Source organism: Populus trichocarpa, chromosome 17 (assembly GCF_000002775.5).
Source record: "Populus trichocarpa isolate Nisqually-1 chromosome 17, P.trichocarpa_v4.1, whole genome shotgun sequence".
Classification (NCBI taxonomy): Eukaryota; Viridiplantae; Streptophyta; class Magnoliopsida; order Malpighiales; family Salicaceae; genus Populus; species Populus trichocarpa.
In genome coordinates, this window is record NC_037301.2 from 3,449,064 (window position 1) to 3,461,922 (window position 12,859).

The 12,859-nt window shown below is 33.4% G+C and overlaps 2 protein-coding genes across 2 annotated transcripts; both read right to left on the minus strand.

Annotated features, from left to right (window-relative positions):
• Window positions 1–45: 45 nt before the first annotated feature.
• On the minus strand, window positions 46–4,163 carry LOC7496595 (serine/threonine-protein kinase PEPKR2). Its single transcript, XM_002323922.4, has 4 exons — window positions 3,987–4,163; window positions 2,312–3,459; window positions 1,732–2,028; window positions 46–796 (listed from the first exon to the last, which is right to left on the minus strand). Exons 2-4 carry the CDS (start codon window positions 3,051–3,053, stop codon window positions 432–434), a joined length of 1,404 nt encoding a protein of 467 aa, XP_002323958.2. The 5' UTR covers window positions 3,054–3,459; window positions 3,987–4,163; the 3' UTR covers window positions 46–431.
• Window positions 4,164–7,239: 3,076 nt separating this feature from the next.
• LOC7496596 (pentatricopeptide repeat-containing protein At5g09450, mitochondrial) lies at window positions 7,240–10,661 on the minus strand. Its single transcript, XM_006372975.3, has 3 exons — window positions 10,499–10,661; window positions 10,065–10,353; window positions 7,240–8,742 (listed from the first exon to the last, which is right to left on the minus strand). Exons 1-3 carry the CDS (start codon window positions 10,531–10,533, stop codon window positions 7,837–7,839), a joined length of 1,230 nt encoding a protein of 409 aa, XP_006373037.2. The 5' UTR covers window positions 10,534–10,661; the 3' UTR covers window positions 7,240–7,836.
• Window positions 10,662–12,859: the final 2,198 nt, after the last annotated feature.

Sequence of the window (12,859 nt, forward strand, 5' to 3'; positions counted from 1 at the left end):
TACATGTAGTTAAGAACCAAAATCAATCCAGACAAAGACACGTGGTTCTGCAACTCGAAATCGCACACAGCTTTCATGTTAGGCTTTATTTGTTGAAAAAATTAACATTGAACTGAAGCTTCAGTTAAACATAACAAGTAGTAAGAAATGCTATTTACACAGGAAGCTTAGAAGCCACATTTTCCTAGCATTCCAGGTCAGACAAGATACGGAGAGGAGTCAAAACAGGAGCTCGTCGATAAAATACCACTTTCTTACAGATAAAGGAAAAAAATGAGTTACCACTTCCTTTCACCTGAAAGGTGTTTTATTGTTGCGGTCTTTAGTTCCTTCTCTAAGTTGCAAGAAATCTCCAGCCACAGTTGTCTTCGAATTCCAGTTACAACTATGGCAATGCCTGGCAGCTGAGTCAGCATTTTTACACTGGAGGGTCAAAATGCTGTACAGAGGTTGTTAATCTTAATGTTAGAGGAACACTCTTGCCGGATAGGGCTTGTAGGCCAACACAACCTGCTTCTCTTTGGCTCAGATATCCTCACTCGTGATATTGCCGCTGTGAGAGCATCAATCAATCCACAGTCGTGCTCTTCCAACCTTGACCTTGAACCATCAGATGATAAAAGTGGGCTACAGTCATCACTGAGAAAGCCACTGGCTGTTATCTTGGATCGATCCGACTCCAATTCAGTTGCGAGAGTTAGTTGTTGAGAAGTCAGTGTTACATGGTCTTGAAACTTTGATTTTGGGGTAAGTTCCTTTTGTGTTGGTTCTGTATAGAACACGATCCATGGATGTCCTGCAAAATCATGCATTCGATCATTCACACTCGTACTGTAATAAAATTACACATGGAGATAGAGCACTTAGATTTCATTCAGTCTTGAAAGAAATAAAAGCTGAAGGAGCATCAAATAGTTGGATGTTAGCAAATTAATGACATGAGAATTGCTCCATTTGGAAGTTGAATTAAGATTTATGAAATACAGCACAGGTCCAAATCAAACTAGTAGCGAGGCAGTTGTTCTTTACATATGTCCATGTCATAATATTGTGCACGCACATATTCAGACATCGTCATATTGCATGACTATCAAAATAAATGAATGCCTGGAAATATCATCAGAAACATGTCACCATCCAGGTTGAACTCAGACTTGCAGGCATTGATGCAACTGTACAAGATAATTGAGGAAATTTGATTAATTCCATCGAGGTCCTAAAAATTGGTCATGTACTGAAGGGGGAAAAAAACAAAAACTAACATTTTCTTGTCTAAATAGCAGCAAAAAGGGCTTCAAACCCATAACATGGCCTGATGGTTCTCCTCTTCTGATAAACCCCATATCTTATATAACAATACAGTGCACACAATTTATTTTAACTCTTGGCTTTTGGTTCCACCTCAGCTGGTAAATCAGCTTAACTTAATGCTCTCTTAATTTTGATGATCTGATTCCTAGTTTTATCCTCTTAAGCACTAAAACTAGATTGGCCTATAAAAGATTTAGAATTCAAACAGAGGAAAAAAAAAAAACTGGGAGCATTTACTGGAACATGGTAAATGGTGAGATGCAGCTAGGCTATCTTCAAGGGAATTTGATTCAAAAAAGTGGATATTCTTTCAACTGATAATGTTCTTTGAATCAAGTGTCATTCTGATAATTGAAGTTAGAGAGACAGGCCTAGAACCATTTCTTTAATCAAGTTTGCTAGAGTGGCGAAGACGCTTACCAAGTATTTCATCAGCAGTTAGTCTTGCTGAAACATCCCTCGTCAACATATGAGCAATCAAATCCCGTGCAGGTTGAGATACTGATTCCCATAATTCACTTTTGAAGTCAAGGTTGACCTTCTTAATGGCCTCAAACACAGCTTCCAACGAATCACCTTGAAATGGAAGCACACCAACCAACAGAGCATGAAGCAGGACACCAGCACTCCAGATATCAACCTTTTCGGAATAATCACCGGCTAAAACTTCTGGAGCAACATAAGCAGGACTTCCAACTGCACCTCTGAGGCTCTGACCTGCAGGAAAGAAACACAAGTTTACTTATCAAAGCACACAAAACATAATCAAGTCTGCAGAGAAACATAACAGCGGAAATGACACCAGTATTGAAGAAGTGAAGAATGCGGAAGATATTGGAAAACCTTTGCGCATACAGTAAACAGTAAAAATAAAAGGAATTTGAGAAATAAAAAAAAAGATCTGAAAGGTATAGAATACATACACTCGTATATCCGGGTATGTGTGAATGTGCTTGGATGTAGCGAAATACAACAGAAATATTAACAAAATCATTATTACCATTTGACATCCTCACAGCTAGACCAAAGTCAGCTAGCTTCATCTTCCCAGAGGTTGCAAGGAGGATATTTTCTGGCTTTACGTCCCGATGAACAACGCCCATGTCATGGCAATATTTGATAACTGAAACAATTTCCTTAAGAATATTAGCAGCTCTGTGCTCTGGATACTGCCTTTCCTTAGCCATCTTGTCCAGCAACCGTCCCTCGGGACAGAGCTCCATCACAAGATAAAAAGATTCTAAATCCTCATACACTGCCTTCAATGTCACAACACCAGGATGACCTGAGAGGTGCTGCATAATTTCCACTTCCCGATGCACAAGTTCCTCTCCCTTGCGCAGCATTTTGCACGCAAACACTTCTCCAGTCACTTTACTTCTACACAGAACCACTGACCCAAACTTTCCTTGCCCAATATATGCACCCAAGTCATACTCTTCCTCAATTTTTTTCTTCCTGCCCAATTGAGTCGCTGCATCAATACAGCCAATTTTCCTCTTAAGACCCCTACAAGATGGATCTGCAGAGACACTCCTACAGGGTGGAACAGTGAAAACACCTTTAACTACACTTCTACCAGAACCTACAACTTCTTTATCCTCACCTTCCTTGTACTTCTTCCTCTGCCTTGAATAATCTCCCAATGAAAAGTGCGACAAAATAACTGTTAATGGAGGGAGGGACTTGCCAGATGAAGGCAAAATTTCTAGGCCCTTTCTCTTCCTCCTTAAGGACTCCATCAAGCTTTATCAAGCAATTCCAAAACACTCCAAAACCATATGCAACCCAGAAGATTGCTGCATCTTTAAACTAATAAAACTGCTCCAACAGTTTAAAAAGGCAACCTAAAACTCTCTTCAAGTGAAATCAAAGCAAAAGGAACTCTATCACAAGACTGGATCTTTGCGTCCATTGTGCATTTCCAGCAAATGGGTAGCAATCAAAACACTCTTTTACTCTGCTTAATACTAAAAAATCCCAACCATGGTTCAAAAATCATTTCAAAACCACACCATTTTTTTTTAAGTACTAAACAAGGAAGTCTGGACATTTGAACACCAGATGCCTCTTGTTCGGCTTCCAATCCATATTCGTCATAGATTCACAGACTTCAGACATTGATTGACTTTGATTCATAACCAAAACCTGCAAACATTACAATCATCCCAACATGAGAATGAGAGAGTTAAGCAAAACATAAAAGGCCAATACTTGCTTAAGCAGTTTCACATAAAGGAATATACTGACAGATCCCATAATCAAATATGAAATTTTACTTCTTTAGTACCTAACAGAACTACACTCTCCACTTCAACAAACCAAACACAAGTCACCAACACCACAACCAACATAAGAAAGAGTAAACAAAACTAAAAGCAAAGCAGACAAAACCCATCTTGTTTGCTTGAATGTTATTAAACCCACCTTCTTAAGTATACTGGCGAAAAAAGGAACTAAAAATGAAAAAAAAAACAAAAAACAAAAAAACAGTTCACATGAAGCTAAGACATACGCGGGTTTGGTCTAGTTAATGCCATTCATTCTCTCTAACCCAAAAAAAAGAAAAGGAAAATAAAAGGAACCCACTTTCCTTGTGTTCTTATTTTCCCAAGAAACAAACAGAAACTGGACAAAGAAGAATGCCAAAGAAGGATGTGAAAGTAACACCATACCTTAATAGAGCAGAAAATGAGAAAAAGATTAAAACTTTATGGTTTTTAAGGAGGATTAAAGAAAGAAAGGGAAAGTTCCATTCTATTAGTAAACTATTTTGTTGATTATAAATGATATTTGGGAAAAACAATTTAGAGTGCCAGGCTATAAACCTTTATCAATGCCTTCATGATTTTAGTGATGGCATGATGCAAAAATTACTTATATGGTCCAGATACTTTCTATAATCATATGCCGTATAACACCCAAGTATTTCCTAAATTGTGTAATTATTATATTACCCCCAATTGAAAAAAAAAAAAAAAGGCGGAGAAGACCGCAATCATTTACGGCAATGGTCAATCCCAATCCGATCATTACACCGGTCAAAAATACTATTAAACAAAACAAGAGTTTACGACAAAGAATTTAGAGACATTATTATTTTATTATATTATTATACTTTATTATATTATTATACTCCACACTTAAAAAAAAATCAGCCCTTCAACATGGTTTTGCACAATGAAAAGGTGATTTTACTTATTAGCAGGCAAAGTAGCATGTCTTGCATCTAGGGATATGATAGTTTTTTTCGTAGGATATATTGTTGGTTATTATGTAAAAGGAAGGGGCTGGATTTTCTTTTCGCATTTTCTTTACTTGTGATTACTTAATTGTTTTTAAAAGATAAAAAAAAAACACTTGAATCAAGAGTCTTTTTAGTTTTTGATTTAATTTTTAAACAAGTTACTTCATTACCTTTAAAAATTAAAAACATTCGTTTTTGACTTAAGGGCTCTTTTGTCATTAAGATGTGGTTATTTGGTAGTTATCGGGTGCAATGGACATAGGGTAATTTGATAAATAAAAAAATTAAATTAAAAAAATCAGGTGAACAATGTCGACTCGTCTTTGGACAGAGAGTGCGGCTCCATTCGGTGGCTAAAATTGTGTTTCCAGGGTAGTTTTCAAAGCGTCTCGGTGTTCTCTTCACGGATCAGCGATGCGCGTAACACTATGGTGACTGATGTGGCGTGTGCATCAATGTTTTACTATAAATTGTGAACAATGCAATCCGCAATAAAACGATTGTTTAGTCTAAGGGGTGTTTTTGGATTTTTATATTTTTTTGTACAATGTAATTACCACATAGCCCTTGGGGTCAACTTTTTGCCTAAGATAAAAGGGTATTTTTGGTTTTTTAGTCTTGATTTTCTTGCTTGTGTGGTCAAGAGTGTTTTGGTATGTCTATAATTCAAAAAACAAAAAAATAGATGCACGTGCCAGTAAGACGGAGGCACCAACGCCCTTTTGGTGGCACGTGTGGTGCCTCCTAATGGATGTTGGTAGCCTTTCGGCCGACACGTGTTGGTATCCATGTCACAAAAGAGCTTCGACAATAATTTTTCTCCCTCCTCTTTTCTTTCTTCTCCACCTCAAAAGATATGCTGGCCATGCAAAATAGTCCTCAATATCTTAATTGTATCGAATTTTTTTTATTAGTTTTTTAATTTCATCTCTTGACATTTTATTTTTTATGTTTTTTTTATCAATTTCAATCCTTATTCTTTTTATTCCTATTTATTTTGTTTTTAATCTTTTTCTGATTGAATTTTAGTTTTCGATATAATCTCTAATTATTTGATTTTAATTTTTTTTGTTGTATTTGATCTTCATTCTTATGATCACAATTATTTTTTTATGTTAAAGGTTTGATTTTTTAAATATATTTAATATTGTTATTAAAACCTAATGAATCACCTTTAAATTCTTTTGACTTGATTCTTTGCTAAGCTTAGATCTAAAATTAACTCATAAAAATTATTTTGATATAATTCAATTTACTTGATAGGTTTAAAATTAATTAGCATGTTTGATTTTTAAAAAATTTCCATCTGATATATTTTTTTTAATATTAAGATGGCAAGATATTAGATTGACCTGAATTTCATGACTTAACCCTTCAAACTTGTAACCCGAATCATGGACTTCACTAAATTTAACAACTTTATTTTTTTGTTAAATTTTTTTTATATAAAGATATAATAACAAAAATAAATGCTCGCAAAATCAAATATCAACCAAATATCAGAGTATTTGTTTGACACTGCGATAATCTCATAAAAAATAATTGTAACAAATTATAAAGATAAATTCAAAACCAACCAAATATTGAAGGATGAAATTGAAAAAACAATTCAAATAGATTCAATTGAAAAAAAAAATGAAAGATGAAATTTAAAAGTAGAGGAACTATTTGACATTGTTATTGAACCCGACCCAGCAGCTCAACCTTAAAATTTCCTGACCAAACTCCTTACTTAAGTCTAGGTTTAAAATTAATCTATATCAAATTTACCCCTACATGAATTAATGTGTCCAAAGATAACTTGAACGACCAATAAAAGTGTGATTTGACTTATAAGAAAAAAATCAAAATAACATTTTTTTTTTAATATTGAGACGATAACATATTAGATTAACTCAAACTTCACGACTTAACTCACCAAACCGATAACTAGAATCATTGACTTCACTTGATATAAAAACTATTTTTAAACTATTTTTTATTTAATAATATGATAATAAAAATAAACGTTAATAAAATTAAACACCAACCAAATACTAATATATTTATCGGAGGCTGCAATAACATATTAGAAAGCAATTAAAACATATTATGATGATCAATTTAACATCAATAAAATGTTAAAAGATAAAGCTGAACGACAAAAAACAAAAAGCAATCCATCTAAAGAAAAAAAACACTGAAAGATTGATTTTTTTTTTTAAGATAGAATTTAAAAAAAAAAGAAAAAAAAAAGGAGCACTTTTTTAATTGTTCACAAGTACAGTTAAATAGGTGAAAAAAAAAACCCTAATTTTTAGTATAGTAGTTAATTTCTAATTAAATTAAAAATTTTATTTCATACAGTTATGCTAAAAAAATCAAATGAAAAAGGAAAGGGAGTCTAAAGGTTAATTTGTAAAAAAACAAAATTGAAAAAAAAAAGAAATAAAGAAAATCTAAGGATCAATTTAAAAAAAAAAGTGATGTGCTTCACTGTTCATAGCACCATCACAAAATCCAATTCTTTTAGTTTGTGAGGTAATACCATCCAATTCATACACTATAGTGCCTTCTAAAACATTACAGACATTTTCTGTGTAGATTTGCATGACTTGTAAAAAATACAAAATTTGTATGCTGCTGAGTCTGAAAAAGGGTAAAAAAATGAAATGATTAGAGAGACTAATGCAATAACAAGATGGTAAAAGAGGTTCTCATTTCTATACTTGGCAGCACATACACCAGACATATTTGAACACTCCCCCTACCACCTCCAGACCACAATATTAAAACAGCAAACTTATTGCACATCTTCGGCCACAAATCAACGCCAGCACAAGAAACAAGATCCATTTGTCTCAGAAAGAAAACATCTCTATATCTGCAAAAAGGATTTTACTAGCACAAGCCATGAACAACCAAAAACAAATAGCAGCAACATCAACTGCATTTATTCTCTTCTCTCAGAATCCAATCCTGATACATAGAGCTCTTTATCTATTCCAATCCTATTAGCTCTGGTTCCGTTTCCAATTACGTTGTTTAGTGCTGAAATGCTCAAAAGGACTTAACAGGGAATAAGAACAAGAAACATAAATATGAATTTCCGAGTTTCAAGAAAATGACCAGTAGTACACCCGCACCACAGCATATTAGTTTGCAGTATAATCAATTCTTGCTCTTGGATATGCAGCAAACCAGTGAGAAATGCAAGTGTGTTTATTCTCTTTATGGAATGTCCATAAAGGCATTGCTAATGTCATAGTTTCCTAGCCAAGATAATCTGAGTCAAGTGCTTACTCTGATATATGTTTGGGGTCACAATTCCTTTCAATCAGTAGCATATGGAAGTTGTTGGCAATTTCAGTTAGTCCCAAACAAGAGATCGCGTCCAAAAGCCTATTGCATGCAGAGATATCAAAGTCTGTAGTGGTTGATTGTTTCCATTGATCAACAATTTCTCCCACTTCTTTCAAATGTCCAAGCATCAGATATGAAGAAAGAATGCATACAAAGTTTCTGCTCGTCATTTTCTGGTTAGTCATTCTCAGGGATTTCCAGATTTGGTCGATTTTATCTTTCTTTCCTAAACCTGCATATAGGATAACAAGGAAATCATACGTTATCCATTCTCTTTGAGTGATTTTTTTCTCGGCTTCGACTACAGCGGCAGTGCTGGACTCTGCATTCACAAGATGACCTGCTGTGACATATATGTTCACTATCTTAATGTATCTCATCCAATCATCATTAACACCGGAGTCTTGGCTCATCTCATCCAAAATCCTTCTAACTTTATCAATATTTAGAGCTGCAGCACATGAACTTATCCAGAGATTGTAAGTGAAGATATCTGGAGCAACCTTCTGATGTTTCAGTTCTTCAACAACTTGAGAGACTTTCTCCAGCTGTCCAACTGACATGTATAAAGTCATCATCTCATTGTACATGAGAGCAGTGAAGGGCAAGTTTGATCCCTTTATTCTCTTGTAAAATTCCTCAGCCTTTTCAATCAATTTTGCCGCAGCATAAGAGTGGAGGAGAGCAGTGTAGGTTTCAGTAGTTTTTGCTGCAAGAGGTAAACCATCAAAGTAGCGCTCAGCAGCATCAACACCAAAAACTTTTGTCATCAAGTCAATACGGCTTGCATGGTCAGTGTCAGATAACTCAAATTCTTCATGTGCAACCATCCATTCTGATATCTGCAATAATATATTGGTTATATGACAGAAGAACATATACGTTTTTGAATCAACAGATACTGTGAAAAGTGAAATATTTTCATATTGACTTCATTAGTAACTAAAGGACAGGGAGGAAAGCATGTGTCATGAAAGCCAACCATTTTGGGATTTTGAAGTATAATTTCTTATGCCTTTTAATAAGCCACTGACCAAACAGAGTATCAACTTTTCTATAAAGCAAACTGCAGCTATGACTTGCGAGTTTCACCAATGAATTCTTTCTAGCATAGTCATCATTTTATCATATAGTTATTTCAACAAAAATGATCTCCAAGAATCGTGATCATGGGACATAAAACTGGTTCATCACTTTCTTCACATAAGAGTGAGGATTCACAAATAAATCATCTCCATGAGCCCTGTAACTCCACCACAGCAGCCCAAAAACTCAAACCTCTCCCATTATCAATCTATATCATCGGTAATATTGTCCTTTCTTCATTCAATCAACCTTAAGGTTTAGCATCTCCTGTGAGCTAGCAGCGCACCCCACTCCCCTCTTCCTCACCCTAACCACCAAAACTTGTTTTAAGATGTTCATTTTAATAATCTCAGCCATTATTCATAAAATAGAGACTCCCCTCACAACATTTTGTATCAATGCACACAAATTTTAGAAATGTTCCCTCCTACATTCTTTCCTTGGACAATGGATGTGTACATGAGAGACTGACTATCCTTACCAATGAAATACTTACAAAATGTATTTAATATGATTTCTAGTTCAACAATAAAAAACCTGAATTTTACATGACACAGTCAAACATAAATTCTTCAACTTGAAAGCAATGTATTGCTGCCTCCAGTAAAGTGACTATTACAAAGACTAACAAGAATTTTAAATCTTATAAACAACATTACTTCAAGTAGAAAGAACAGTAAGAACTGGAAGAAAAGATAGGTAGAGCCACACCGAAAAACACACAAACGCCAACAAGATGCAAAAATTTTGTCCCAAGACCAAAAACATCTACCACTTATCATCTGAACAAAAATAAAATCCTACACCAAAATCTAGTATTCCTTCCACTTCTCTAATAATTTTCTCTTTTGTGATCATTCTTAGCTCTATTTTAACTGTTACAACCAATTACGTTCATAAGCAGGTGCAGTTTGTAAGATCCATGAATCATGATTCTCTTCCTATACATCACCATAAAGCACCAAACTTTTTACTCAGCAGTACTCAATTACTCCAACTCTATTACTTTCTAAGCATCCAAAAGAAAGGGGTATCCAAAAAACTTCCAAAAAGAGCAAACAAATAACAGAATTCAAACCTCAAGTGCATGCTTGAAACGCTGAGACTTCCTTAGCTCTTTAGAGATATGCCTTAACTCAGAAGAAGAAACAGTGTTTCCTTCTCTGACCCATTTATCTATAACATTTGTTACACTTCTCTTCGGTAGTCTAAGCCTGAAAATTCTACCCTTCAAGTCATCTTCATTTTCCTTTGATTTCAATTCCTCTTCTTCAAGGATTTCACTTTCACTTCTTAAAGCACCACCTGAAGAAAGAAACCTAACAGGTTTCCATTTCTCTAATGCACATAGAGATCTCAGTTTGGATCTTTTTGTGTTTAGGAAATGAGAAAATGAGTAAAGCTAGGTACTTTGAATTAAGAAAATAGTTTTGTTTCAATGGATTTTCTTGGAAACCAAGCAGAGAATTGGTAAAATGAAGAGTGGGAAAAAAGGGGGTTTTTGGAGATTACCTTGTGAGAGAGAGGAAGAGCGACCCAGATGCCATGAGCTGTGTGTAAGTGAGTGTTTTCTTTTGGGTTTCAACTTTCAAGTGCTACTTGATTCTTCTTCGAACATGGGAGGGTGCTTGGCCTGCCATGTGCAAAATGTTCTTGATTTACTAGAGGGGTGAAAAGAAAGAAAATGTTAAATGCATGATGTGAAGATGTATTTATATTTTGGGGATAAAAATAAAATATAAGGGTAACTTTCTTGCACCTATATAAAATCATTTTATAAGGTATTTAATAAACTATCAATTTATTTCTATATATATATATATATATATATATATATAAAAACTACCATAGATTGCTCTAGTTTCAAATAAAATGTTTTAAATATATATATATATATATATATATATATATATATATATAATTTGAATATATAAAAATATGCATGTATTGCTAATGTATTTTTAATTTGTAATTAAATTTTTTTATCATGAACTCAAAGTTTAATGTATATAATTTTTTTAAAAATTGACTAAGTAACAACAACATCTTTAATTAACTCGAGTCAATCTGAGTTAATTTACTAAATTTACGATGCAAGTCATAGATCCTAGCAGGTTTAATAATATCTTTGAAAAAATTTCATTTTATTAATAAAATATTCAAATTTTTTTTGAAAAAAATATTCAAGAGATTATTTAAGAATCAAATAAAGATATACCATTTTAGTATTACAAATTGGATCAATTTTTTACATAAAAACTACACTCATGAAAGTGACAATGCACAACTAGTTCAAATGAAAAATATATCCTTTTAATATCTAAAATAAATTTTTAATAGTAAGATTTGACTCCTCTCATATTAGTGATACCATGATACATCAGTAAATCTCAACCATTAATTTTTAAATTAATTGTTAAGATTTGCTTTTAGAGAAAAACAAACTATTTTTTTTTAAAAAATCTTATTAGTGAAGTGAAATCCTAATTTAAATATATGATATATGAAATTGAATATTTAGTAAAGATATAACTTCCTTTGTCCTATGATGATTGACCATCATAGATTTCCAAAAACCAAAGTTTTTTTTATTACTTAGACCCTTTTTATAATTAATTTTATTGATTTAAAATTTTTAAAAGTTAGAATTTAGAAAATATAAGTATATTTTTCATAATTCTCTTTAAATTCATTACTAATATCAAATAAAAAAAAATCAAACTCATGATATATTGATTTGAAATGTCCCAAAGGACCATTATTGTTGTTGTTGTGATTGTGATTGTTATTGTTGTAACTAGTTTTAGTGCTCGTACTACACTGCAGACCAGGTCATATCATCTAAAGCCCAGATCATGTCAACTAAAGCGCAAAACAAATATGTGGGAGCTGTTAAGGTTTTTGGTTGGCAATGGAAAATCTCAAATTCTTATTCAAAGCTTGATCATTGTGTTCAATACAACAAATTGAGTATCATTTGCGTTAATAAACAAGAAAAAGAATCATTAATGATAAGTAAAGACTAAAAAAAATATTTCACGACACGTCATGCTATTTCACATCTTTGTTTATTCATGTGTCAATGTTTTTTTTTTCAAAAATAAAAAAATAAAAATTGAACAAAAAAAATCTTGTTAGCAAAGTTCATGTGCTTTTCATTTATCCAACTTCACACCATGTCGTGATCACATGCATGGTCGAGGTTCCAACTCCAATCGTGTTGGAGTTGGCTCGGTGTAGCTTGTTTGACAAAGATTGACTAAACGCGATCCCTTCACCCCGTTCAAAATCTAATTTGCGTCACAAAAAAAATCCAGTGTGCTATTGTTTAACCTTTGCCCAACCTAATCTGGCTCAACTATGAAACAATGAAATGTCAAAGGATCAAATCGTAACTAAAAAGTTTAGGGATTGAAATGAAGAGATAATGTCATATTAAAAAATAGACTCTAGTCAACTCAGATTAACCTGTTAAATTTACAGCCCGGGTCATAACACGAACAAAATGAGCTAATTGATATGGTAACTTGTCCCATTTATTTCTCTCTCGTTCTTTTCTCCTTGATTGATCCTTTATTTGACTTGTATGAGATAAAATTTGGGACTGATTTGAAGCCATATAAGTAGTCAGGGCTAAAATAAAAAAAAATAAAAATTCATTAAAAAATTAGAAACCAAATAAAAAAAATTTATGATCAGAGATCAAATTAAAAAAGAAAAGAAAAACCTATCACATGCAATGCAAGAATCAACATGTGACGTAGCCCCATCATATTCAAGCGACGAGTGAGGCTCCGTTCAAGCTCCGTTCATAACCTTTCTAGGTGGCTTTAGAATCATCACAACGAGTTCTCTCTCTCAAGAAGGTGTGTG

Coding starts and splice junctions, on each gene's coding strand:
- LOC7496595 (XM_002323922.4), bottom strand. CDS start 3,053: ATGGAGTCCTTAAGGAGGAAGAGAAAGGGCCTAGAAATTTTGCCTTCA. Junction 2,029..2,311: donor AGCTGTGAGGATGTCAAATG/GTAATAATGATT, acceptor TCTTTCCTGCAG/GTCAGAGCCTCAGAGGTGCA. Junction 797..1,731: donor AACTGCTGATGAAATACTTG/GTAAGCGTCTTC, acceptor ATGATTTTGCAG/GACATCCATGGATCGTGTTC.
- LOC7496596 (XM_006372975.3), bottom strand. CDS start 10,533: ATGGCATCTGGGTCGCTCTTCCTCTCTCTCACAAG. Junction 10,354..10,498: donor CTCTTCCTCTCTCTCACAAG/GTAATCTCCAAA, acceptor AAACACAAAAAG/ATCCAAACTGAGATCTCTAT. Junction 8,743..10,064: donor GTTTCAAGCATGCACTTGAG/GTTTGAATTCTG, acceptor ATATTATTGCAG/ATATCAGAATGGATGGTTGC.